This window comes from Hemitrygon akajei, chromosome 10 (assembly GCF_048418815.1).
Source record: "Hemitrygon akajei chromosome 10, sHemAka1.3, whole genome shotgun sequence".
In the NCBI taxonomy this organism is placed as follows: domain Eukaryota; kingdom Metazoa; phylum Chordata; class Chondrichthyes; order Myliobatiformes; family Dasyatidae; genus Hemitrygon; species Hemitrygon akajei.
Genome location: NC_133133.1, coordinates 176792513 through 176814865, shown reverse-complemented (window position 1 = coordinate 176814865; position 22353 = coordinate 176792513). Strand labels below are relative to the sequence as shown.

General features: G+C 43.5%; 1 protein-coding gene and 1 long non-coding RNA gene across 4 annotated transcripts in view; one reads left to right on the top strand and one right to left on the bottom strand.

The window, feature by feature from the left end:
- The window catches only part of LOC140735006 (uncharacterized), a 133023-nt gene extending 122476 nt beyond the window's left edge, over positions 1-10547 (top strand). Inside the window, exon 8 of the long non-coding RNA XR_012100655.1 lies at positions 10244-10547. This is a non-coding gene — a long non-coding RNA (uncharacterized lncRNA). The remainder of the gene's footprint in view (positions 1-10243) is intronic.
- rfx4 (regulatory factor X, 4) overlaps positions 1-22353 on the bottom strand; it is a 128126-nt gene that overhangs the window by 78837 nt on the left and 26936 nt on the right. For all 3 annotated transcript variants that reach the window (XM_073059807.1, XM_073059806.1, XM_073059808.1), the window contains 4 exons: positions 21218-21431; positions 7517-7594; positions 7275-7438; positions 4326-4426 (listed from right to left, as the gene is read on the bottom strand). In XM_073059807.1, coding sequence (XP_072915908.1) covers positions 4326-4426; positions 7275-7438; positions 7517-7594; positions 21218-21431 — 557 coding nt within the window. The remainder of the gene's footprint in view (positions 1-4325; positions 4427-7274; positions 7439-7516; positions 7595-21217; positions 21432-22353) is intronic.

Genomic DNA, 22353 nt, shown 5'->3' with positions numbered 1-22353 from the left:
TGGAGCCAGTGATCATTAATGGAGAATGTGTGGAGCAGGTTAAGACCTACAAGTATTGGGAGTACAGTTAGACGAGAAGCTAGACTGGACTGCCAGCACAGATGCCTTGTGCAGGAAGGCACAGAGTCGACTGTACTTCCTAAGAAGGTTGGCGTCATTCAATGTCTGTAGTGAGATGCTGAAGATGTTCTATAGGTCAGTTGTGGAGAGCACCCTCTTCTTTGTGGTGGCGTGTTGGGGAGGAAGCATTAAGAAGAGGGACGCCTCACGTCTTAATAAGCTGGTAAGGAAGGCGGGCTCTGTCGTGGGCAAAGTACTCGAGAGTTTAACATCGGTAGCTGAGCGAAGGGCGCTGAGTAGGCTACGGTCAATTATGGATAACTCTGAACATCCTCTACATAGCACCATCCAGAGACAGAGAAGCAGTTTCAGCGACAGGTTACTATCGATGCAATGCTCCTCAGACAGGATGAAGAGGTCAATACTCCCCAATGCCATTAGGCTTTACAATTCTACCGCCAGGACTTAAGAACTTTTTAAAAGCTATTATTAATGCTTTTTGAGATAGTGATTTAGATGCATATCATATTTTTTACTGAGTTAAGTATTGTATGTAATTAGTTTTGCTACAACAAGTGTATGGGACATTGGAAAAAAAGTTGAATTTCCCCATGGGGATGAATAAAGTATCTATCTATCTATATAAAGGGGAGAAGCAAAAATTTAATGCAGTTTGTTGTGATCTTTTACATGTTTCTTGGACACAGACTAAAAAGAGGGGACATTGTCAGGGCACGGGGAATGTAGAAAGTGTGAGTGATGGGAGAGCTGACATACACCCAATGGGCCAAACAGCCTCTTCCTGAGCTGCATCAAATTATGATTAAAGAACCAATGAAAGAGACACTGTTCGCTCTCATTGACCCTAATAATGAATTGCTTTGCCATTGGGTAGAGTGGAACATGCAGCTAACGGTATAACTGAGGAAAGATTGAGTGAGCTTGGGCTTTTCTCTCTGGAGTGCAGGCGGATGAGGGGCGAGTTGATAGAGATGTCCAAGATGATGAGAGGCATAGCTAGAATGGATAGCTAGAGACTTTTTCCCAGGGAGGAAATGGCTAATAGGGGAGGCATAATTTTAAGGTGATTGTAGGAAGGTATTGGGGGGGGGGGGGGGAGTGAGATGTCAGTTTTTTAACCCAGAGGGAGGTGGGTGTGTGGAATGCTCTGCCGGGGTGGTGGTAGAGGCAGATACATTAGGAGCATTTATAAGACTCTTAGATAGGCCCATGGATGATAGAAAGATGGAGGCCAATTGGGAGGGAAGGGTTAAAAGGTTGGCACAACTGTGGTCTGGAGAGCCTATACTGTGTTGCAGCATTCTGTGAAAATGAAGTCTAGCATGGATCCATTAACTAGGTTTACTGATTTCCTTTAGGCAAATGTTTCAGAGAGTCTTTAATTTAGATCATAAGACATAAGAAATAGGAGCAGAATTAGGCCATTTGGCCGATCGAGTCTGCTTCGCCATTTCATCACGGCTGATCCTTTTTCCCTCCCAGGACAAGTCTCCTGTTTTCTCCCTGTACCCTGACTACTCAAGAATCCATCAATCTCTGCTTTAAAAATACCCAATGACTCGGCCTCTGCAGCTATGTGTGGCAACAAATTCCACAGATTCACCACCCTCTGGCTAAAGAAATTTCTCCTCATCTCTATTCTAACAGGATGCCCCTCTAATCTGAAGCTGTGTCTTCTAGTCTTAGAATTTCCCAACATAGGAAACATCCTCTCCACATCCATTCTAGCAAGGCCTTTCAACATTCGATAGATTTCAATGAGGTCCCCCTTCATTCTTCTAAATTCTAATGAGTATAGGCCCAGAGCCACCAATTGCTCCTCATACAATAAGCCTTTCATTCCTGGAATCATTTTCACGAACCTCCTCTGAACCCTCTCCAATGTCACCACATCCTTTCTAAGATACGGCGCCCAATGCTGTTCACAATGCTCCAAATGAGGCCTCACCGGTGCTTTATAAACTCTCACCCTTGCTTTTATATTCTAGCCCTTTTGAAATGAATGCTAACATCGCATTTGCCTTCCTCACCACCAAATGAAAGACATCTTGTTTGTTTCTGCCCAACAAGAGGTGGATTGCGATAAGAGAACACACAGTACGGAAACAGCGCTGTGGCAGACAGGGAGGCTCTACAATGGCTCATCAGAACTGCCCAGTGCATCACTGGCAGCAGCTGACCTGCCATCAGGGACATATACACAGAAAGGTGCCAAAAAAGGGCTGGTAACATTATGAAGGATCCCACCCACCCTGCTCATAGATTGCTTATCCCACCCATCAGGGAGGAGGCTATGTAGCATCCACACCAGGACCACCAGACTCAAAATCAGTTACTTTCCCCGTGCCGTAAGGCTGATCAACACCTCCACCCACTAACCCATGCCTCTACTCCCCCAACCACCACTATTTTATCTTATCCTGTCAGTCACCTTACTGTATGTAAGACCATAAGATATAGAAGCAGAATTAGGCCATGTGGCCCATCGAGTCTGCTCCACCATTTCATCATGGCTGATTCAATTTTCCTTTCAGCTCCAATCTCCTGCCTTCTCCTGTATCCTTTCATGCCCTGACCAATCAAGAATCTATCAACCTCTACTGAAATATACATAAAGACTTGACCACCACAACTGCCTGTGGCAAAGAATTCCACAGATTCAGCACTCTATGGATAAAGAAATTCCTCCTCATCTCCATTCTAAAAGAAAGCCCTCTATTCTGAGGCTATGTCCTTTGGTCTTAGACTCCCCCACCTTAGGAAACATCCTCTCCACATCCACTCTATCAAGGCCTTTCACCATTTGATAGGTTTCAATGAGGTCACCCCTCGTTCTTCTGAATCCTAGTGAATACAGGCCCAGAGTCACCAAACACTCCAGATGACAAGCCGTTCAATCCTGGAAAAATTTTCATGAACCTCCTTTGAACCCTCTCCAGTTTCAGCACATCCTTTCTAAGATAAGTCACCCAAATCTGCTCACGATACTCCAGTGATGCCTCACCAGTCCTTCTCAAGTTTCAACATTACATTCTTGCTTTTATATTCGAGTCCTCTTGAAATGAAATCAAACATTGCACTTGTCTTCCTCACCACAGGCTCAACCTACAAATTAACCTTAAGGGAATCCTGCATGAGGACTCCCAAGTCCCTTTGCATCTGTTTTTTTTAAAATGTATTTTGCCTCCCATTTAGAAAATAATCAACCCTTTTATTTCTTCTACCAAATTGCATGACCATACAATTCCTGACACTATATTCCATCTGCCACTTCTTTGTTCATTCTCGTAATCTAAGTTCTTCTGTATCCTCTTTACTTCCTCAAAAATACCTGTCCCTCTACTTATCTTCATATCGTCTGCAAACTTTGCAACAAAACCATCAATTCCATCATCCAAATCATTGACATATATGTAAAAAAAATCGGTCCAAAACAGTGGAATACCGGCAGCCAGTCACAAAAGGCTTCCCTTATTCCCAATCTTTACCTCCTGGCTAGGCCAGACTAAACCATAAGACCATAAAAAAGATTCCAGGCTAGAATCTTTCTTGTAATACTATGGGCTTGTAGCTTGTTAAACAGCCTCATGTGTGTCACCTTGTCAAAGGCCTTCTGAAAATCCAAGTTCACAACATCAACCAATTTTCCTTCGTCTATCCTGCTTGTTATTTCTTCAAAGAATTCCATCAGAGCTGTCAGGTAAGATTTCCCCTTGAGGAAACCATTCTGACTTTGACCTATTTTATTATGTGTCTCCAAGTCCCCTGAGACTGCATCCTTAATAATCTACTCCACCATCTTCCCAACCACCGAGGTCAGGTTAACTGGCCTATAGATTCCTTTCTTCTGCCTCACTCCCTTCTTGAAAAGTGGAGTGACACTTGCAATGTTCAGACACTCCTATACCTAGTGTCACTTTATGGACATGCAAATAATCGTATATAAGCTATCTTATGTATTTATATTTATTGTCTTTTTTATTATTATTGCATCCTTTATCTTATTATGTTCTTTTTTGTGCTGCATTAGATTCAGAGTAACAATTATTCCGTTAACAATTGTGTAATGGAAATGACAATAAACAATCTTGAATCTTGAACTTGATTTCAGATAGGGATGAGCATTCACCTGTCATGTTCTCCAATCACATTCCAGGATAGAGAGATGTGAACCTGCAATGTTACACAAGTGTTTAGTTTGTAGGCTTGTTACACAAGTGAGCTCACACTGATACATTACTCACATTCAAACTTGATGTTCCTTAAATTCTCAGGAAGTTCGTGAAGCGCGACCTTCAGCCACTCGTCCAGCTGTTTGGCGAATTTACGAATCACCTGAGTGAGGCTGAAATTGCAACAGAGAAAATTATGGTTAGCACGACTCTATTAAACTCGGAGCATCAGAGTTCAGAGTTCAATCCTGGTGTCCTCTGTAAGGAATTTGTACATCCTGCCCATAGAATGCAGGTGTTTCCTCTGGGTGCTCCGGTTTCCTCCCACAGTCCAAAGACTTACTGGTTAGTAGGTTAATTGGTCATTGTAAATTGTCCCATGATTAGACTAGGGTTAAATTGGTGGCAGGGCAATTTGAAAGGCTGCAAGGGCCTATTCCATAAGACCATAACACCGTAAAGTATAAGAGCAGAATTAGGCCATTTGGCCCGTTCAAGTCAGCACTGCCATTTCATCATGGTTGATCCATTTTCTCTCTCCTGCCTTTTCCCCGTATCCCTTCATGCCATGACTAATCAAGAATCTATCAACCTCTGCCATATACACCCAATGACTTAGCCTCCACAGCCACCTGTAACAACGTATTCCACAGATTCACCACCCTCTAACTAAAGAAATTCCTCCTCATCTCCACTGATTCTCTAAATACATAAACAAAATAAAGGGTTTTCAAAGAACTAAAGATAAAGAGATAAAGGAGCTTGTTTGAGGATTATGCTGAGGGCAGCCTGCAAGTGTTGCTGCACTTCCAACACCAACATAGCATGTCCACAACTTGCTAACCCTAACCCGCAATCTTTGGTATATGGGAGGAAACCGGAGCACCTAGAGGAAACCCACATTGATAACAGGGAATGCATACAAATTCCTTACATACAGCAGCGAGAATCAAACCCTGTTCTGTGATCACAGGTGCTCTAAAGAGACTGCACTAACTGCTATGCTACTGTGAATGTCCTGTCAATAACCTACCTTTCCAGAGTGTATTCAGTGTGGCAAACAATCCCAGATCTAGCAGACTTTCCCCTATTCAACACAAACTTCCCTAGAGGGAGAGCCAATGGGGTCATTAGTGACCAGAAATGAATCATACGGACCTGATTTTCAGAACTCATCCACTGTCAACATCATGAGGGCCCACAGATGCCCAGTGTCAGCAATTAGTCTCCTCTCCACAGATGCAGAAACTTAAGATTTCAGTAATATTTGAGTAATCACATAAATATATTGTTAAATTGAACATTCTTGCTTGCTTAAATATTTCATTATGGTTATATGTAAAACCATTTGAATTGCATATGTCATGATGCTACTACATGATTTGCAAGTGTGTTGCTTAAAGTTAAAACTAACTGAGACTTGCATCTCCCGTCTTCCTGGTTTTCCTTTCAAAGTTTTTTTAAAATATGTTTTGGAGTTAGAAAACATAACAGTGGTGATGAGAAAGTTTTAAATTAACCCAAGATGGCTACCCACCTGTTAAAGTGCAGCGAGATGTTCAAGTTTTTTTTAAAAAGCACGGTGAGAAACAGTCGCGTAAAATAAAACAGTGTAGCACGTGCTTCTTTGGAAAATGAGACTTTCAAGTTTAAAAAATGCAGAAAACAGACAAATTCACAGGTTCATAAACAGTGAGTACTGGGTGATAATAATCATAAATTAAAAAAACCAGAAATGGCTAGCTACATTGAAAAGATAGCTACATTTGATTACACAAAAAAGTAACTGGAAAATGCATACTGAGCTAATTGAGCAGTATTTTAAAGCAAATTGAATAGCGAATTAGAAACAAGTACCAGTTTTACTGAGTGCATTGAGTTTAAAGGCATACAGTTTGCTTAGAAATTTGACTGCTCCAACCAAACCAGCTGAAATGAGCATTGCTGATATTGTGAAATGCAGGAATAATTAGAACCAAAACTACCGTTGATTGCAAAACACTTTAGGTTCCACAAGTGGAATCAAAAGAAAGGGGAGCCCATTTCAGTATGCATGGCTGAATTGAAGTTGTCTGAGGGTTGTCAGTTTGGTAATGAGCTTAATGATGCACTGAGAGATCGGAAAAACAGCTCCCAACTAAAGAACACTTGCATTTAAAAGAGCAGTTGAAATAGTTGTATCAATGGAAACCACAGACAGAGACACAATTGAGTTGCAGTCAGGAATGAAAGTGAGTGTGAACAAAATTGCAACACCTAAACCAAAACCAGCTTGGCTGAACAAATGGACTGTGTGTGAACTGGGGTGGTGGTGTAATGGGTGTGTAATGGACTGTACATGAACTAGGGCAGTGGTGTAATGAACTGTGTGTGAACTGGGGTAGTAGTGTAATGGGTGTATAATGGACTGTGTGTGAACTGATGTTGTGGTGTAATGGGTGTGTAATGGACTGTGTGTGAATTGGAGTGGTGGTGTGATTAATGTGTAATAGACTGGATGTGAAGTGGGAATGATGGTGTAATGGGTGTGTAATGGACTGTGTGTGAACTAGGGCAGTGGTGTAATGAACAATGTGAACTGGGGCAGTGGTGAAATGGGTGTATAATGGACTGTGTATGAACTGGGGTGGTAGTGTAATGAATGTGTAATGGACTGAATGTGAGGTGGGGGTGTGGTGTGAAGGATCAGGCTGGAATCGATCCAGTGTAAAGTGAAGCATGGAACATAACAGAAGTGGACACCTGTATTGAAGACCAGGTGAGGAGTACATCAGGTCAGTAAAGTACTGGGTGTAACAGGCCTGATGTGTAATGCATCATTTGTGTGATGGTCTAGGAGTGTAACTGAATGGTAGAGTAAAGCACCAGGAACACACTGAACTAGGGACAGAACAGGCTCTGTGTACTGTACTCGCTGTACAACAGCCAGCATTACAATGGGTCAGGTGTGACCCAGCTCCAGACGGGAGAGAAACTCTCAATGATTGGTACAGATCAGCCGGTATGAGTGACTTCACCAACCTGTCTGGTAATGCTTGCAACACACTGGGCATGAGAACCCCGGAGATGGCCTTGTAGAGGATTGAATCACAGACCCCGACAATGTTGACCACAGTAGCCGAGCCCAGCACAGGCAGCATGTGTGGGGGCATTCCCTGCCAGAAATGCAGCAGGAAACTCTGAACCTGACAAGGGCAGAAAGGAAAATGGTCAGAGGCAGGTTTTCAATGACTGGAGGCTGGCTTCAAGGACAGAGCTGTTACCTCATCGAAGTTTGCCCTGATCACTGTGTCCAGGATCCTCTGGCAGTGAGTACGGTACATCATGATGAAGGTGGAAACCTGCAGGAACAAGACAGAAAGGTTGTGATGTTCACAGACACTCCCCTCCTCCTCTATGTACAAAGCTTTCAAAATCAGAATCTGGTTTAGTATCACTGGAAAATGCTGTGAAATTCATTGTTTTGCTGCAGCAGTACAGTGCAATATATAATGATTTTTAATAAACTATAAATTATAATAAGAAATACAAATTTTTAAAAATTAAACTGAGTAGTGAAAAAAGAGAGCAAAAAAATATTGAAGTTCATGGGTTCATTGTCCGTTCAGAGGGGAAGAAACTGTTCCTGAAGGTTGAGTATGTGTCTTCAAGCTGCTGTACCTCCTCCTTGATGGTAGTCTATGCTCCTTAAGAGTTTATGTGATCACCCCTCAGTCTCCTATGCACCAAGATGGTAAGTCCTAGCCTGCCAGCTTCTTTCCATAATTCAGGTTCTCAAGCACTGCTAACATCCTCATAAACAGCACCGTCGCTGTGGAATCGGCGGAGGGGGCCTCAAATAAATCCAGGGGAGAGAGAGAGAGAGATTTTAAAAATGCAGCAGGCCAGGCAACATCTATAGGAAGAAGCACTGTTGACGTCGACAGTGCTTCTTCCTATAGATGCTGCCTGGCCTGCTGTGTTCCACCAGCATTTTGTGTGTGTTGCTTGAATTTCCAGCATCTGCAGATTTCCTCGTGTGAGATTTTAAGAAGGAGCTTTTGCAGGAATTTTAGCTTTTCTTGGTGGCACAGTTGTCATTCATTAGCAAGGATAAATAAAACTAAGGTAGGAACAAGTGGACCGGCCATTTTTAGAGTGGTCATTGTGTAAGTGGAGTAGGGTTAGAGTGGGAATGCTTTAGCTGATCATACTACGACACAGTCTTGGGCGAGGAAGTATCTGATGGGTTTCATTTTCTTTTTGTCTTTTGGTGCAATGTTAAGCATTGAGAATGGCTCCAGTGGCTGTGTTGTGTTCTTTGTGTGAGATATGGCAATTCTGAGATAACTCCAGCCTCCTGGATAACCACATCTGCATCAGGTGCACCGAGCTGCAGCTCCTCGGAGAACGTATTAAAGAACTGGAGCAGCAGCTCAATGACCTTCGGCTCATACAGGAAACTAAGGAGATGACAGATAGGAACTACAGGGAGGTAGTCACACCTAAGTTGCTGGAGGCAGGTAAATGGGTGACTGTCAGGAGAGGGAAGAGAAACGGCAGCCAGTACAGAGTGCCCCTGTGGCCATTCCCCTTAGTAATAGGTATACCATTTTGGATACTGTTGAGGGGAATTGTGACTGAGAGCACTTGGTAAACAGACTCCTTACACATGTGCATTCACTCATATACAAATATTGCCTTGTCATTTTCTGTCATTGCAGTGAGTGTACCCACTTCAATGATTTTCTTGGTATATTCTGATAATTAACCCACTGTTTCCCTCTGCATTGCTACATACATTGAGAGTCAGACACCAAAGTTTAGTTTAACTTTATTCTCTGTTTCTACTTAACTATAAGTGTGAGATTGTGTTGAGTGTTCTGCTGGGTGTTAAACTGAGCTTAACAACACTTGGGTTGGTTTTACGGTGCCTTTCCCGCCATACACGGCAGAATATTGCATTTCTTTTGTAATGGGGATGTGTAAATATGTATATGTTGTTTGTTATCTCTGTTTATTTTGTAATATGATTGTAACTACACTGTCTTGTGTGTCATTTTCTGATTCATGTGTAGTTTTAAGTTAACTTTGTTGGTAATTAAAGATGGTATGTCCTAGTGCCAAAAACAAGAGCTGATCACCCTCAGTAGAGCAGAGAGATAGAGGCTGCCAGGAGTTCACTGGACAAGAATACGTACGGAGAATTAACTGTGTTTACTTATAAATATCATTTTGTATGTTAGAGTCATTTTTGGGTTTAGGTTATTTACATTTAGCGAATGGCGTTGGCCACCAGTCTTCTGTTCCTTGACAATGTACTGTGGATTGAGTTTGTAACAACGCATTTCCTAAAAGCTGTGAATATCAGTCCAGATGCTGCTGGCACTGATGGAATGGATGTAATCAGGTGTGAAGTTTGTATGTAGCCTCAAAAGAAAGCATTGTCTATACTTTGTAAATATGGATTGCACTTTTCTGTTTAGCAAATAAATATTGAGCTCCACACTGGGCCAGCAGACCTTTCCACCGAAAGCGTCTCGGTATGGTGATGCCTGCTATACCTTGTTTTGTCGAATAAGTAAGCTGTTTTGTATTACTCTCTCTCTCTCTGGTGATTTCATTCACGCAACAACGTTTGACATCCTAAGGGAAGCAGGAGCTGTTATAGATTCGGGAAAGGGAGAATAGGTGGATAGGACTACAGACGGTACCCCTAGCCAATGATACATGTGTCTGTGTGCAGACTTGGTGAGGCAGCCAGTGGAAACACTGGACTCAGGTTAAAGCATATGACTCACCCTCTTGTTGCTCCCACAGACAGAGCAGGGGATCAAGCTTTCTCTGTGTTTTTTTTTTACGTAGTTTAGTCTAGTTTTTGTACTGTGTCATGGTCCTGAAAAACGTCTCATTTTTACTATGTACTGTACCAGCAGTTATGGCTGAAATGACAATAAAAGTGACTTGACTTGACCTGACTTGAAGTGTACCCAGTAACCATGTGATTACAGAGAAGCTAAGAGAGGAACACCCACCAGCCATGCCAGACCTGACCACTGCTGATGAAAACATACCCGGAGGAAATGCAAAGGCAGAAAACACCGAGAGCGTGGCAGGAGATACTGAAAGCGTGTTGGAAAACCATGAATAGCTGCTAAAGTGGCTGCGTAGATTCACGAGGTTAATTCCTGGGATGTCTGGACTGTCTTACGCAGAGAGGTTAGAGAGACTGGGCTTGTACACGCTGGAATTAAGGAGATTGAGAGGAGATCTGATTGAAACATATAAGATTATTAAGGGATTGGACAAGATAGAGGCAGGAAATATATTCCAGATGCTGGGAGAGTCCAGTACCAGAGGGCATGGTTTGAGAATAAGGGGTAGGTCATTTAGGACAGAGTTAAGGAAAAACTTCTTCTCCCAGAGAGTTGTGGGGGTCTGGAATGCACTGCCTCGGAAGGTAGTGGAGGCCAATTCTCTGGATGCTTTCAAGAAGGAGCTAGATAGGTATCTTATGGATAGGGGAATCAAGGGATATGGGGACAAGGCAGGAACCGGGTATTGATAGTAGATGATCAGCCATGATCTCAAAATGGCGGTGCAGGCTCGAAGGGCCGAATGGTCTACTTCTGCATCTATTGTCTATTGACAATGGTACTCTGTAAAGAAGGCTGGTTGCTGAAGGTAGATGATTAGTTTAATAGCATAGAATAGAAAAATATTGGAAAGTAGATGGGGAGGGATTTTTTAGTTAAAGCAGAGGCAGCAAGTTCCACAACTTTGATGGCATTTCAGACTGCACACGGCATCTGACAGCAGTCTCCCTCAGTCTGAGGAGCTGAGCGCTTTCAGCAGTTGGGCCAGTGATTGACCGGACAGTTTGGAAGGGAGTGCCACCAGGGAGAGGTCCTTGCAGACATTTACATAGAGGCCACCCCAACCCCTTCCTGTACATCGATGAGAGGGCCTGTGGGTGCTCCTGGAAAGAGTTTCAGCGACCAGAGAATGAAGGGGTGAAGACAAGGAATGTGATTAAGCTGCAATCAGCCTGCAGGGAAAGAGCCGACAGGCACACAAAAGAAGATGCATTTCTAAAGACTTGGAACAGCCTCTCTGCTTAACATTTGGTAGGTAGCAATTAGGGAAAGCTAGGCTAGATATTGAGGCATACAAAATTGGAAGGGAATTTCAAGGCAGGTTGTTTTTGCTGCCCTATTTGAGTAGATCTTCCTAGGTTGGTCTTTCCTGGTACAAATTTATTTTTGTCCAGGAGGGCCAAGAGGAGGGACTGTTAGAGTAATTTTAGGTCATTTACACTTAGCAAATGGCTTTGGCCACCAGTCTTCTGTTTCCTGACAATGTATTGTGGGTTGAGTTTGTAACAATGCATTTCCTAAAAAGCTGGATGAACTCAGCAGGTCGGGCAGCATCCGACCTGCTGAGTTCATCCAGCTTTTTTGTACGTCTTGATTTGACCACAGCATCTGCAGTGTACTTTGTGTTTACATTTCCTAAAAGCTGTGAATACCAGTCCAGACGCTGCTGGTGCCAGTGGGATAGATGTAATCAGAAGGTGTGAAGTTTGTATGTAGCCTCAAAAGAAAGCATTGTCTATACTTTGTAAATATGGATTGCCCTTTTCTGTTTAGCAAATAAATATTGAGACCCACACTGGGCCAGCAGACCTTTCCACTGAAAGCATTTCGGTATGATGATGCCTGCTGTACCTTGTTTTGTCGAATAAAGAAGCTGCTTTGTATCTACCAGTAACTCTCTCTCCAGTGAGTTCATTCACGCAACAACATTGTAAATATTGCCATCTTTCTTTCCACTAATTTTTGTAAGTTGATTTTTGACATGCCTAATAAACACCATTGCACTAAAGTGATAAGTGACTCCAGACAATTTTCCTTTGGTCATGACCTACATATCTAACAGGGATGACCTACTGGTGGGGAGCCACAGCAACTGGGTTTCTGGTACTGTAGCTCAAAAGGGAAGAGGGAGAAGAAGACTGCGGTAGTGATAGGGGATTCCATCGTTAGAGGAGTAGACACAAGATTCAATGGACGTGATAGAGAAACCCAGATGGTATGTTGCCTCCCAGGTGCCAGGGTCAGGGACACCTTGGATCAGGTCCACAACATTCTAAAGGGGGAGGGGGAGCAGCAAGAAGTCTTGGTACATATTGGCATCAATGACATGGGCAGGAAAAGGGAGAAGATCCTGAAGAGAGAATTTAAGGAGTTAGGTAGAAAACTGAAAAGCAAGACATCCAGGATAGCATTCTCAGGATTGTTGCCTGTGCCACGCACCGGTGACAATAGAAGTAGGATGATCTGGCAGATGAATGTGTGGCTGAGGAACTAGTGCAGGGGCAGGATTTCAGATTTCTGGGTCATTGGGATCTCTTCTGAGGGACTGTATGACTTGTACAAAAGTTTAAATCTGAACCCAAGGGAGTCCGATATTGCAGGTAGGTTTGAGAGCTGTTCAGGAGGGTTAAACTAATTTAGAAAGTGGATGGGAGCTGGAGTAATAGGACTGTTGGTTTACAAGCAGAGGCAGTGTGCAGTGAGACTATAAAGAAGGACAGGCAGATGATAGGACAGTCAACAGGATGAGCTGCGATGTATAAGGTCAACATAATTGAAAAGTAAATAGAGGACCGAAGATGCTATATTTGAATGCACGCAGAATAAAGAATAAAGACAATCTTGTAGCACAGTTTCAGATTAGCATATATAATTTATGGGCATCACTGAGTCATAGCTAAAAGAAGATTGTAGCTGGAAGCTTAACATCTAAGGATACACATTGTATTGAAAGGACAGGCAGATAGGCAGAGGGGGGTTGCGTGGCTCTGTTGGTAAAAAATGAAGTCAAATCATTAGAAAGAGGTAACATGGGATCAGAAGATGTAGAATACTTGTGGGTAAAGTTAAGAAACTTCAAGGGTAAAAAGACATAGATGGGAGTTGTATATAGGCCTCTGAACAGTAGCCAGGATGTGGGTTACAAATGGCAATGGGAGATAGAAAATGCACATCAGTAGGGCAATGTTACGATAGTCAAGGGGATTTCAATATGCAAGTAGATTGCGAAAATCAGGTTGGTGCTGGATCCCAAGAGAGAGAATTTGTAGAATGCCAAAACGGTGGCTTTTTAGAGCAGCTTACGGTTGAGCCCACTAGGGATCAGCTATTTTGGATTGGGTGCTGTGTAATGAATGGGATTTGATTAGAGAGCTTACGGAAGCTGTGACCATAATATAATAGAATTCATCCTGCAGTTTAAGAGGGAGAAGCTAAAGTCAGATGTATCAATATTACAGTGGAGTAAAGGAAATTACAGAGGCATGAAACAGGAGCTGATTGGAAGAGGACACTTACAAGGATGACAGCAGAGCAGCAATGGCTGGAGCTTCTGGAACAATTTGGAAGGTGCAGCATACATATATCCCAAAGAGGAAGAAGTATTCTGAAGGCAGGATGATGAAACAGTGGCTGACAAGAGAAGTCAAAGCCAACATAAAAGCCAAAGAGAGGGCATATAATAGAGCAGAATGTGGGAAGTTAGAGGACTGGAAAGCTTTTAAAAACCAACAGAAGGCAACTAAAAAAGTCATAAAGAAGGAAAAGATGAAATATGAAGGTAAGCTAAACAATAGTATTAAAGAGGATACCTTTTTTTCCTGATAATATAAAGAGTAAGGGAGGAGAGAGTAGCTATTGGACCACTGGAAAATGATACTGGAGAGGTAATAAAGGGGGAGAAGGAAATGGCAGATGAATAGAATAAGTATTTCGCATCAGTCTTCACTGTGGAAGACACTAGCAGTATGTTGGATATTCCCTATGACTAGAGAGACTGAAAGGTCTGAAGGTGGAAGTTACCTAGACCAAATGGACTACAACCTACTGTTCTGAAAGAGGTTGCTGAAGAGATCGTGAGGCAATAGATCTTTCAAGAATTAATTGATTCTGGCATGGTTCCAGAGCACTGGAAAATTATATATGTCACTCCACTCTTCCAGAAGGGAAAAAGGCAGAAGAAAAGAAATTGTAGGTCGGTTGGCCTGGAAAGGTGTTGGAGTCAACTGTTAAGGATGTGGTTTCAGGGTAATTGGAGGCACATGATAAAATAGGACAAAGTCAGCATAATTTCTTTGAAAGAAAATCTTGCCTGACAAATCTGTTGGAATTCTTTGAAGAAAGACTACAGGGAGTTAGGAAGGAAGTTGAAAAGTAGGACCTCAAGGGTAGTAATCTCAGGATTACTGCCTGTGCCATGTGACAGTGAGAATAGGAATAGAATGAGGTGGAGGATAAATGCGTGGCTGAGGGATTGGAGCAGGGGCAGGGATTCAGATTTCTAGATCATTGGGACCTCTTTTGGGGCCGGTGTGACCTGTACAAAAAGGACGGGTTGCACTTGAATCGAAGGGGGACCAATATCCTGGCGGGCAGGTTTGATAGAGCTGTTGGAGAGGGCTTAAATTAGTTTGGCAGGGGGGTGGGAATCAGAATGTGAGTGCAGGGGTCAAGGTAGAAGGACAAGGGCATGATGCTAAGAGTTCTGAGTTGATGAGGAAGGACAGGCAGGGGACGAAACATAATCATAGCCAGTTAAAGGGGTTGAAATGTGTCTATTTCAATGCTAGGAGTATTAGGAACAAGGAGGATGAACTTAGAGCATGGATTAGTACATGGAACTACGATGTTGTGGACGTTACTGAAACTTGGTTGGAGGAAGGGCAGGATTGGATGATGCAGGTCCCGGGGTTCAGGTGTTTTAAAAGGAATAGGATGGGAGGTAGAAAAGGGGAGGGGAGTGGCATTGCTGGTCAGGGGTGGTATCACGGCTATAGAAAGGAAGGACGCTGCAGAAGGAGTGTCCACGGAGTCAGTCTGTGTGGAAGTCAGAAATAGGAAGGGATCAATCACTGTGCTGGGAGTAGTCTATAGGCCCCCAAATAGCCCTCAGGACACCAAGGAGCAGATAAGCAGGCAGATTTTAGAATGGAGCAGGAAATACAGGGTAGTAGTTATGGGTGATTTCAACTTCCCTCATATTGACTAGTACCTCCTGAGTGCAAGGGGGATAGATGGGGCTGAATTTGTCAGGTGTGTTCAAGAAGGATTCCTGACACAGTATATGGACCAGCCGATGAGAGGAGAGGCTATACTGGATCTAGTTCTGGGTAATGAACCTGGTCAGGTGACAGACCTCTTGGTGGGGGAGCATTTTGGTGAGAGTGGCCACAACTCCCTTAGCTTCAGCATAGCTATGGAAAGGGATAAAATCAGATGAAATGGTAAAGTGCTTAACTGGGGAAGGGCTAACTTTGAAGGGATGAGGCAGGAACTAGCGGGAATAAATTGGAAACAGATGTTCAAAGGGGAAAGCACAAAAGTAATGTGGCAAAAGTTTAGGGACCACTTGAGCTGGGTTCAGGATAGGTTTGTCCCACTGAGGTGAGGAAAAAATAGTAGGATAAGGGAACCATGGCTGATGAAACACGTGAGGCAACTCGTCAAGAGGGAAAAAGAAGCATAGGTTAGATATAAGAAGCAGGAAGTAGGAGCGGCTTATGAGAAATATAGGGTAGCCAGGAAGGAGCTAAAGAAAGGACTTAGGAGAGCTCGAAGGGGGCATGAGAAGGCCTTGGCATGTAGGATTAAGGAGAACCCCAAGGCATTCTATGCGTGTGTGAAGAATAGGAGAACAAAGGCGGGACCGCTAAAGGATAAAGAGGGCAACATGTGCCTGGAGGCGGAGGAGGTTGGGGAGGTCCTAAATGAATACTTTGCTTCAGTATTCACAAGTGAAAAGGATCTTGATCAGGATGAGGTCGAAGTAGAGCAGGCCTGTGTGCTGGACAATGTGGAGATTAAGGAAGATGAAGTGCTGGATCTTCTTAAAAACATTAAGATTGATAAATCCCCAGGGCTGGATATGATACACCCAAGGTTGTTGTGGAAATTGAGAGAAGAGATCGCAGGAGCATTAGCCATGATCTTTGAATCCTCTTTGTCTGCAGGGGAAGTGCTGGAGGAGTGGAGAATGGCAAATGTAGTTCCCTTGTTTAAAAAAGGTAATATGGAGAAACCTGGGAACTATAGTCTTACGTCAGTGGTATGCAAACTATTAGAAAGGATTCTTAAGGATTGGATCTACGAGCATTTGGAGAAGTACAGTCTACTCATGGATAGTCAACATGGCTTTGTGAAGGGAAGATCGTGCCTCACGAGCCTGATTGAGTTTTTTGAAGAGGTAACAAAAGAAATTGATGAGGGTAGGGCAGTGGATGTGGTCTACATGGACTTTAGCAAGGCATTTGACAAGGTCCCTCATGAGAGACTCATCCAGAAAATCATGAGGCTTGGGATAAGTGGAACCTTGGTTATTTGGATAAAAAATTGGCTTAAAGGAAGAAAGCAGAGGGTAGTTATGGAAGGAAAGTATTCTGCCTGAAGGTCAGTGACTAGTGGAGTGCTGCAGGGATCTGTCCTGGGACCCCTGCTATTTGTTATTTTTATAAATGACCTGGATGTAGAGGCGGAAGGATGGGTGAGTAAGTTTGCGGATGACATGAAGATTGGAGGAGTTGTGGATGGAGCTGTAGGTGGTCGAAGGTTACAAGAGGATATAGACAGGCTACAGAGTTGGGCAGAAAAATGGCAGATGTAGTTCAATCCAGACAAGTGTGAGGTGATGCATTTTGGAAGGACAAACCAGAAGACTGAGTATGGGATTAATGATCAGTTACTTAAGAGTGTGGATGAACAAAGGGACCTTGGCGTTCAAATCCATACATCCCTCAAGGTCGCTGCACAGTTTGATAGGGTAGTTAAGAAGGCCTATGGGATGCTAGGCTTCATTAACAGGGGGATTGAGTTCAAGAGTAGAGAGGTCATGTTGCAACTCTACAAATCTCTGGTGAGACTGCACTTAGAGTATTGTGTTCAATTCTGGTCACCTTATTATAGGAAGGATGTAGAAGCTATGGAGAGGGTGCAGAGGAGATTTACCAGGATGTTGCCCGGTTTGGAGAACAAGTCATATGAAGCAAGGTTAGCAGAGCTGGGACTTTTCTCTTTGGAGCGTAGAAGAATGAGAGGGGACTTGATAGAGGTCTACAAGATTATGAGAGGCATAGATAGGGTGGATAGTCAGTACCTGTTTCCCAGGGCACCAATAACAAACACCAGAGGGCATATGTACAAAATTAAGGGAGGGAAGTTTAGAGGAGACATCAGGGGTAAGTTGGGTATTTTTTAACTACACGGAGGGTTGTGAGTGCCTGGAATGACTTGCCAGGGATGGTGGTGGAGGCTAAAACATTAGGGGTACTTAAGTGCCTCTTGGACAGGCACATGGATGAAAGAAAAATGGAGGGTTATAGTGTGGGTTTAGTACTTTTTTTAAAGAATTATATGGGTCGACACAACATGGAGGGCTGAAGGGCCTGTACTGTGCTGTAGTGTTCTATGGTTCTAAATAACAATCAGGATAGGCAAAAAAAGAATCGATTGATGTAGTGTACTTGGCTTTGCAGAAGGCCTTTGACAAGGTTCCACTCATGAGGCTGCTTAACTGGAGCCCATGGTACTACAGGAAAGATTCCAGCATGGATAAAGCAGTGGCTGAGTGGGAGGAGGCAAAGAGTGGGAATAAAGGGAGCCTCTTCTGGTTAGCTGCTGGTGTTCCACAGAGATCAGTGTCGGGATCGATTCTTTTTACATTATATGTCAATGATTTGCATGATGGAATTGTGGCCAAGTTTGCATATGATGTGAAGGTAGGTGGAGGGGTAGGTAGTTTTGAGGAAGTAGAGAGGCTACAGAAGGATTTAGACAGATTAGGAGTATTGGCAAAGAAGTAGTAGGCTACGGTCAATTATGGAAAACCCTGAACATCCTCTACATAGCACCATCCAGAGACAGAGAAGCAGTTTCAGCGACAGGTTACTATCGATGCAATGCTCCTCAGACAGGATGAAGAGGTCAATACTCCCCAATGCCATTAGGCTTTACAATTCAACCGCCAGGAGTAAGATATGTTAAAGTGCCGGGGTTGATTGTATTTAATGTATTTAAGTAAACTACTTAAGAACTTTTTAAAAGCTATTATTAATGCTTTTTGAGAGAGTGATTTAGATGCATATCATATTTTTTACTGAGTTAAGTATTGTATGTAATTAGTTTTGCTACAACAAGTGTATGGGACATTGGAACAAATGTTGAATTTCCCCATGGGGATGAATAAAGTATCTATCTATCTATCTAGATGGAATACATTGTCAGGAAGTGTGTGGTCATGCACTTTGGTAAAAAGAATAAAAGCATAGACTGTTTTCTAAATGGGGAGAAAATTCAAAAATCTGAGGTGCAAATGGACTTGGGAGTCCTTGTGCAAGATTCCCTAAAGGTTAATTTGCAGATTGAGACAGTAGTGAGGAAAGCAAATATGATGTTAGTATTCATTTGGAGAGGACCAGAATACAAAAAGCATGTATTGCTGAGGCTTTATAAAGTACTGGTGAGGCCTCACTTGGAGTATTATGAGCAGTTTTGGGCCCCTTATTTAAGAAAGAATGTGCTGACATTGGAGAGGGTTCAAAGGAGGTTCACAAGAATGATTCTGCGAATGAAGAGTTTAGAGCAATTGATGGCTCTGGGCCTGTACTCACTCGAGTTCAAAGAATGAGAGGGATCTCATTGAAACATATCAAATGTTGAAAGGCCTTGACTGAATGGAGATGATGTTTGCTATGGTGGGGGAGTCTAGCAACAGAGGACACAACCTCAGAATAAAGAGACGTCCCTTTAGATAGGAGATGAGGGGGAATTTCTTTAGTCAGAGTGTAGGGAATCTGTGTAATTCAGTGCCACAGGTGGCTGTGCAGTCAGGTCAATGGGCGTATTTAATGCAGAGATTGATTAATGAGGGCATGCTAGGTTATAGGGAGAAGGCACTAGAGTGGGGTTGAGAGGAAATGGATAAGCCATGATGAAATGGCAGAGCAGAGGTGATGGACTGAATGTTCTAATTTTACTCCAATGTCTCGTGGTCTAAAATCCCCTACCATTGAGCACACTTACACGGAGCACTGCCACAAGAAGGCAGCATCCATCATTAAAGACCCCAGCCACCGAGGCCCTGCTCTCTAGTCACCACCATCAGGCAGGAGGTACAGGGGCTTTAGGTCCCACATCAGCAGGTTCAGGAACACTTATTACCCTTCACCCATCAGGCTCCTGAAATGATGTGGATAACTACAATTACCACTACTTTAAACCAAATCTACAAACTACAGCCTCATTTTCAGGGACTCCTCAACTCTTGTCCCCAGGGTTATTTTTATATGCACATTTTCTTCACTTGCACATTGGTTGTCAGTCAATCTCTGTTTTGCGTAGTTTTTTGTAAATTCTATCGTATTTCTTTTTTGTAAATTCTGTTGTTTTCCTGTAAATGCCTGCAAGAAAATAAATCTCAAGGTTGTAAATAGTGACATAGATGTACTTGGATAATAAATTTTGCATCGAAAATAGAACATAGATATCTACAGCACATTACAGGCCCTTCAGCCCACAATGTTGTGCCGACCGTGTAACCTACTCTAGAAACTGCCTAGAATTACCCTACCACATAGCCCTCTATTTTTCTTGTTCCATTTACCTACCTAAGATGCTCTTAAAAGACCCTATTGTATCTGCTTCCACCACCACCGTCAGCAGTGCATTCCACACACCCACCACTCTGTGTGAAAGACTTACCTCTGATATCCCCCTTGTACTTTCTTCCAAGCACCTTAAAACTCTGCCCTCTCGTGTTCGCCATTTCAGCCCTGGGAAAAAGCCTCTGGCTATCCACACGATCAATGCCCCTCATCATCTTGTACACCTCTATCAGGTCACCTCTCATCCTTCGTTGCTCCAAGGAGAAAAGACCAGGTTCACTCAACCTATTCTCATAAGGCATTTATAAATCTCCTCCGCACTCTCTCCATAGTATCCACATCCTTCCTGTAGTGATGTGACCAGAACTGAACACAGTACTCCAAGTGGGGTCTGACCAAGGTCTTATATAGCTGTAGCATTACTTCCCATCTATTGAACTCAGCCCCACGGTTGGTGAATGCCAACACACCATACACCTTCTTAACAACACAGTCAACCTGCGCAGCAGCTTTGAATGGTCTGTGGACTCGGACCCCAAGATCCCTCTGACCCTCCACACTGCCAAGATTCTTACCATTAATACTATATTCTGCCATCATATTTGACCTACTGAAATGAACCACTTCACACTTACTTGGGTTGAACTCAATTTGCCACCTCAGACCAGTTCTGCATCCTATCGATGTCCAGCTGTAACCTCTGACAACCCCCCAGACAACCCACAGCACCCCCAGCCTTTCTGTCATCAGCAAACTTACTAACCCACCCTTCTACTTCCTCATCCAGGTCATTTATAAAAATCACCACCATCAGCCTACCCGTCATCAAGGACATAAATACAGAAAAGCACTGGAAAAAGGCCAGTGACATCATGAAGGATCCCAGCCACCTTGTTCATGGACTATTTGTCCCACTCCCATTGGGGAAGAGGCTATGCTGGCACCCACACCAGGACCAACAGCCTTAAAAACAGTTACTTTCCCCAAGCAGTAAGACTGATCAACACCTCCACCTACTAACCCGCCCCTCCACACCCCCAACCACCACTACTTTATCATTTCCTGTCAGTCACCTTACATACAGACACTCCTGTGCCTAGTGTCACTTCATGGACATACAATCTATCTGTGTATATAAATTATTATGGTGTGCTTTATCTTGCTGTGTTTTTTGTGCTATATCTGATCTGGAGTAACTATTATTTTGTTTTCTTTTACACCTGTGTACTGGAAATGACATTAAACAATCCTAAACAGTTCCTCTGGGACAGAGGCTGGGGCCAGGGCTCCGTTTTACCTTCTCCTCTGACAGGCTGGTTGGCAGGTTTAGATCCTTGACATTTGGGAATTCTGGCAACAGGGTACCCAGCTTGGAGCGGGGTGAGTAAGCTACCGTCTGCTTCGCCACCTCCTTCTTGCCAGTCTCATTTACCCAGGCAGCCCCTTTCTTGGAATACATCACGTCGTAGTAAGGGGAGCTCTCCTTTACTGCTATCCCGTAATAATGGTACCTGTAGACAGCAAATGCACAGAGTTACAACATCACCAGCGCTGACACAGACATATGGCCAGGAGCCTGAGCTGGTAACGAGAGGCAGTGAGAGGGTATGGGGTCCATCTCACACACATAACGAAGTCAAACGCTGAAACTCCAGTGTAGCACTGAAGGGGTTGATAATGTCAAGGGACTGTGGCACAGTCAGAGGCAGACTGATGATGGAGCACCGTGAGATTAGAGGGCGAGTGCTGACGAGCACCACACTGTCAGACGGATAGTCACCCTGTGAGAGAGTCAACACCGAGGTGTAACATTTTAGGAAGGGTGATACTGAATGGAGACAAGGTTTCCTAAGGTGGGGGAGTCCAAGGACCAGACAGCACAGCCTCAGAAAGGAGAAACATCCCTTTAGAACAGAGATGAGAAGGAATTCCTTTATCCAGAGGGTGGTGAATCTGTGGAATTTATTGCCAGGAATGGCTGTGGAGGCAAAGTCATTGGGTATGTTTAAAGCAGAGATTGATAGGTTTTGATTAGTCAGGGTGTCCAAGGTTACAGGGAAAAGGCAGGAGAACAGGGTTCAGAGGGATAATAAATCAGCCATGATGGAATGGCGGACCAGACTCGATGGGCTGAGTGGCCTAATTCTGCTCCAATGTCTTATAGTTTTATGTTTGTAAAAGTGAAGGGGACAGTACTGAGGGAGTGTTACCCACTGTGGGGAGGGGAAGTTCTAGAACATAAAACATACAGCACAATATCGCTGACATTTTAACCTACTCTAACAGCAATTTAACGCTTCCCTTCTGCATTGCCCTTGATTTTTTACCACCCATGTACCTATTTTAGAGCCTCTTAAATTGCTCTAACGTATCTGTCTCTACCACCACCCCTGGCACCCACCACTCTGTGTAAATAAATTACCTCTGACACCC